At 39.1% G+C, this 6,037-nt stretch overlaps 1 protein-coding gene across 1 annotated transcript in view; it reads right to left on the reverse strand.

Annotated features, from left to right (window-relative positions):
- Positions 1-1,793: 1,793 nt before the first annotated feature.
- Positions 1,794-6,037, reverse strand: part of PSMD12 (proteasome 26S subunit, non-ATPase 12) — a 27,929-nt gene continuing 23,685 nt past the window's right edge. Inside the window, exons 9-10 of the mRNA XM_023511216.1 lie at positions 3,912-3,989; positions 1,794-2,345 (exon numbers count right to left, since the gene is read on the reverse strand). Coding sequence (XP_023366984.1) covers positions 2,136-2,345; positions 3,912-3,989 — 288 coding nt within the window. The 3' untranslated portion in view covers positions 1,794-2,135. The remainder of the gene's footprint in view (positions 2,346-3,911; positions 3,990-6,037) is intronic.

Here is a 6,037-nt window from a genome sequence, read left to right on the forward strand (position 1 = left end):
CTACCCAGGGGGACAGCTTGAGGCTCTGTCTCAAAAAAAAAAAAAAAAAAAAAGAAATTGGTAACTCTTAAGTTTGCTTAATTAATGTTTGACAGGTGAAGTTTGGTGCCTGTAGTTCAGCAGTTAGGGTGCTGGCCAGATACACCAGGGCTGGCCGGTTTGAACCCAGCCTGGGCCTACTAATCAACAATGGCATCTACAACAAAAAATAGCTGGAACGTTGTGGCAGGCGCCTATAGTCTCAGCTACTTAGGAGGCTGAGGCAAGAGAATCACTTAAACCCAAGAGTTGGAGGTTGCTGTGAGCTGTGATGCAACAGCACTCTACTGAGGGCAACACAGTGAGACTGTCTCAAAAAATAATAATAAAATAAAATGTTTGATAGGTGAAAACAAGATATGGGATGAACAGTTAATCAAGCCAAGTGAGATCTGGTCACTGGGACAGTTGGAAAGACAGGGAATCCACATAAACAAAGAACCTGCTTAGGGCATGTTAAGGACCAAAGGAAGATCCTTTGAGATCTCTGCAGCAATATTCTTGGCTAAACGGTCCAGGTCTGGCAAGCTCAAAGACAAGGCGTCTCTAGAAAGAGGAAGTTAATGAGAGGCTAGATTCAAATTAGCTCCAACTTTATTTATAAATTAACAATGCAAAATTTTATCTTCCATCCTTTTCATCCAAAAAAAAAATTAAAACCATATCCTTATTGTTAGTGTTAACTTCTAATGTTTCTGAACTTGCCATATTTTTGTTTTAAAGATAAGTGATAGCAGATGTTGAAATTACTAATGTGAGTAAAGCCTTAAGTTCCCAAGTAAAATTAGATTAATATTGTATGTCATTATTTACAGCAGTGACTCAGAGCGTAAATATTACAGAGGTCTCATAATTGTCCCCAGCCCTGGGATCATGTAATAGGACAATTTAGTGACAATGCTGCATTAAATGGAAAATTAATTGTGAAATGCCACTTCTAAACTGTTTAATTCTTTTTCTCTTCATTTGGGTATTTTAAAAAAGTAGACCTCACACTTTTTTCATTTAAAATAATCTAACATTGTTTCATTTTTCTATTTTCTCTGGAAAAAAACCCCACCAAACTTCCAAAAATTGCTCAGACCAATTATCTCAGATGTTCCTTTTGATAGTAAAACTACTTTTGTTTTAATTCTGTGAAAGTGCTTTAATACTATACTATTTACTATGAGGGTATCCTAAAGTCTTCCTTTTTGTCATTTGAGCATTAAAAAAATTAGGTTATCCAATATTCACATATGAAACTCTGGAACATCAATGATGTACTTAGACCTATCAGTTAAGCCCACAAAGAAGTCTTATAAGAACAACTTTGTGCTTTAAATTTAAATGCATACAAAGGGGGGAACTGCCCCCCCCCCAAGTCACTACCCCTCTAGAGAGGATTTTATACCCAACAGCTGGTGTCAACATGACATCATCCTTGATTTTGTTGAACAACTGGCCAAGTCAAAGGAGGTGAAAGTAATCAAGCTACTGTAAATGAAACAAGTTTGACTTAAAAAAAAAAATTAATTCCGTAGCCTACCAGATCGTTCCATACTCAGTCTGAAGACATCGTGCCACAATAGCAAAATACAAATGCTTCACAAATCACAACTCCATCCCAAGTGTTCTTGTATATCCTAGGTTGTTTTTTTCTTCTACTAAATGACTGATACCTTTACAACAGCACTTGTTTCATTTAAAAAGCACTTGTCACATCAGTACCCCACAAATTCTTTAGAAACAGCAGTAACTATAGAAAGTAAACGTGCATATACGTTTTTATTATTATGTTTGTTAGTTGAATGAGAACAAATAGTAGCTAAAAAGGTGTCAAGTGATAAAAAAACATATCTGGGTAAGTTATGACACTTTTTTGTGTATTCAGACAATAAAAATGCATTATATTTTTGTACCACCTGCAAATGCAAAGTTAACAATGAAATCAGGGCACTGAAAAGTTAAAGAGGGCTCAAATATATTCACTATTTTAAAATTTTAGACAAAAAAACTGAGATTAGGAAAAAAACCAACATATACACCATAACAGTCTTTTTTTTTTCTTTTTAATGACTTCCAATTTTAATTCTTTTCTAAAAGCATTAAGACCCTTATTGTAGATTATGTATCATCTCCTCTTTGGCTATGAGGTGCGTAGTTTTGTTAACCAGAGACATCAATGAGTTCAGTTTCTGAGACCAGTCATTTAATAAATTATTTGGATCCTTGGGTCTCTGGAAGTTGATAATTCCTGCCAGTCTGTCTACTTTAGCAAAGATGGTCTTGTTAACTACTAAATTTGAGAGAAAAGCTTCTGACTCCTGTAAGAGAGAAAGACAAATTGGGTTAAGACAGATTAATTATAGACAATAAATAAAACTTAGGGAAACCATTTTCTTTTCTTTTCTTTTTTTTTTTTTTTTTTTTGAGACAGAGCCTCAAGCTGTCCCCCTGGGTAGAGCGCTATGGCTTCACTGCTCACAGCAACCTCCAACTTCTGGGTTCAAGCGAGTCTCCTGCCTCAGCCTCCCAAGTAGCTGGGACCACAGGTGCCCGCCACAACGCCCAGCTATTTTTTAGTTGCAGCCATTATTGTTGTTTGGTGGGCCCGGGCTGGGGATTTGAACCCGCCACCTTAGGTGTATGTGGCTGGCGCCTCAGCCGCTTGAGCCACAGGTGCCGAGCCAGGGAAACCATTTTCTAAACTCTTCATCTAAGAATATGCAGGGCAATGGCTTGGTGCCCATAGCTCAGAGGTTAGGGTGCCTTCCACATGCACCAGGGTTGGTGGGTTTGAACCCAGCCCGGGCCAGCTAAACAACAACGACAACAATGAACAAGAAAATAGCCAGGCGTTGTGGTGTGGGCGCCTGTAGTCCCAGCTACTGGGAGGCTGAGGCAAGAGAATCACTTAAGCCCAAGAGTTTGAGGTTGCTGTGAGCTGTGATGCCACAGCACTCTACCCAGGGTGACATAGTGAGACTCTGTCTCAAAAAAAAAAAAAAAAAAAAAAAAGAAAATGCAGGACAAAACATTCATGAACAGTTAGCAAGTGCGGACTTTCTGTATGAGTGTACTTATTTTACTGATAAACTAGAGGATGAATAGATTCTGAGTCCACTCAAGAGTCAGGACTGAGTCTGAATCTGCCTCCCTGCTATACTAAATACCATGGGCATCAAGAGCCCAGGCCACCCAGCAAGCTGGTCTATGCCCTTTCCTACAGTATTTCCTCTTAAAAGGCAATAAGGTATGGTTGTTTCTAGAAATGCTGGGTTAGAACATCTGCTCTTTCACTTGGCAACTCTGCAGGCACAGACAAGACAGCTGACTCCTAAGGACTCGGGTCCACTCCTTCACAAAGGAGAAGAGCTCGACCATGAAGCTGCCCCGGGACTCTTCTCTATCAGCTTCACTGTCCCAACTCCTTCTGCTGACAGAAATGGCTTTTTGGGACGTTACTAAACATTTCGGGTAACTCCTCTGTCTTTGTGAGTGGGCAATTTTGTCAATATGAAACACAGACTTGATATAAGACTGCTCTAGTAAGTCCCGGGACCTTTTCAGGTGGACTTCAGCCGACATTTCCTCACATATTTTATTTATACAATTTGTTTCTGTGGAAACCTGAACACGTTATATATACACTTTGGACTTCAAATTAACCAGTGTAAAACTACCATATTTAAGTGAAGATTTTAACTAGCATAAGTAACATCAGTGTAACTATAAACTTGTTGTTTAGGCTCAAGATAGGTTGGGAAATTTTCTATTACCTAAACATAAGATCAAATGATAAAACAAAATGGATTTTCTCATTCAACTTTTACAAATCAATTGATTTTCAAATGGCTATAAATAACTCAAACAAGGATGTTTATACTTACATCAACAGACAGATCCAGAAGTTGTGCCATTCTTTTCATTGTTATCCTAGTATAGTACTTGGCCATTATTCTAATATTCTGGGGAAAGAAAAGAGGGCAGGGAGAATACATAACATTGGTCAATAAGGCTAAAGTCCATTTCTTTTCATATCCAAATAAGTTGATTTAAAATGTCCGACTTAGAGCCTTTACTTTTCTATAGCCAACCACTGGAATTAAGTTAGTTGTCTAAATTTCAATAATGAGAAATAAATATTTTTATTTCTGTAGCTATATGTGAATTTAAGTATATGGTCAAAATATATGTTGTGTTAACTAAATTAGTGGTTAAAACTGTTAACTATACTAGGTGGCGCCTGTGGCTCAAGGAGTAGGGCACTGGCCCCATATACTGCAGGTGGCAGGTTCAAACTTGGCCCCAGTCAAAACTGCAAAAAACAAAAAAAGCAAAAACACTGTAACCATACTGAAGTATTTTTGTTAAATCCAAGAATCTAAAGTTAAGCTTTTCTAATTATGACACTAACTTTTGTTTTGAGACAGTCTCAAGCTGTTGCCCTGGGTAGAGTGCCGTGGCATCACAGCTCACAGTAACCTCAAACTCTTGGGCTTAAGCGATTCTCTTGCCTCAGCCTCCCAAGTAGCTGGGGCTACAGGTGCCCGTCACAACGCCCAGCTATTTTTTTTTTTTTTTGGTTATAGTTGTCATTGGTATTTGACAAGCCTGGGCTGGATTTGAACCCGCCAGCTCTGGTGTATGTGGTTGGCATCTTACCTGCTGAGCTACAGGCGCCAAGCCACTAATATTTTAAAGGCTAAAATCAAAAAATGACTGGAGATCATGTCAAAACACATCGCTTTACTATCCTTCTAACTACCTAAAGGCAAGTTCAAACTAACCTAGGAAATTTTCACTGGAAATGCTGCTTAAGTTAGACACAGAGACTCCATGTTTTTGATCTCAGCATGTCACCCAGGCTGATCCTGAACTTCTGTGATCCTCTCAACTTGTCCTCCTGAGAAGTTGGAATTACGTTTCACTATTCTCGATGTTAATATTATTAACAAGGCAGCAGAGGACCGAGAGGGAGAAAAGGGAACTCTTCTCTGAAAAAGCTGCACCTCCCTCCTCGTCTCTCAGGGTTGACAGCAACACCAACCTGTCACAAAGCCCGAGAGCTTCTACTCTCCTTTCTTTCACTCTTTAAACTGAATCTTTATCTCGTAAATCCAATCAATGACGGAATTCTTTGATTTCCTTCCTTAGAACAACTCCATTCCATCTATCTTCTTCAATCCCACATCTACTGCCTTAATCCAAACCCATACAGCCCCTCGCCTAACTAGTCTTCCCATCTCTAGTCATAATTATATTTTTCCAAATCCATTCTCCACACTCACTTCCAGAGGGGACTTTGTGAAATAAGGTCTGGACATAATCCACTTAGTTAAAAATTTTCACTACTAGGGTGCACAGACCTTGTTATGGCCCACACCGTCAACTTTTCAAGTTCTCTGTCAGCTGGTGCCTCCGCGCCCTCGCTCAGACTGCCCTCCCTGCTCACACTCCTCACAGTCGGTCTCTCACCTCACTCATCAATTCCTCCTGGTGGGACTGATCAACTCTCTCCTTATACTGAACTCTCCTCTCTGCACACTGTGCCATAATACTATCTGTAAAACTTTTTTATTTATAAACCTATCTTTCCCTATGATGTTTAACATATCGACTGCCACATTAGAAAAATTTTTTTTTCCGTGGGACCATGGTATTTTATTACAGCTCCAAAGGTACAGATGTGTGAGTTGTACATGCTTTACATGTGGCTCCAGGCTCAAAAAAACCTGCGTTAAATACAACTTACACAGCAGTTAATGTGCTAAGCTTCTTAGAGGTAGAGATCATGTCTTATTCACCCATGTGCCCTAGCACTTTGTACAGAGTCTGGCACATAGAAGGCTCATGATAAATGTTACATAATCAATGAATGTTGACATAATTCAGTTTACTGTGATACTTAAAAGATCAAAGTTCAAGTTTAAGACATGTTACCCACTTCTTTTTTTTGGAGATAGAGTCTTTTTTTTTTTTTTTTTGAGACAGAGCCTCAAGCTGTCCCCCTGGG

The sequence above is a fragment of the Otolemur garnettii genome, unplaced genomic scaffold (assembly GCF_000181295.1).
Source record: "Otolemur garnettii isolate 467f Iridium unplaced genomic scaffold, OtoGar3 scaffold00018, whole genome shotgun sequence".
Classification (NCBI taxonomy): Eukaryota; Metazoa; Chordata; class Mammalia; order Primates; family Galagidae; genus Otolemur; species Otolemur garnettii.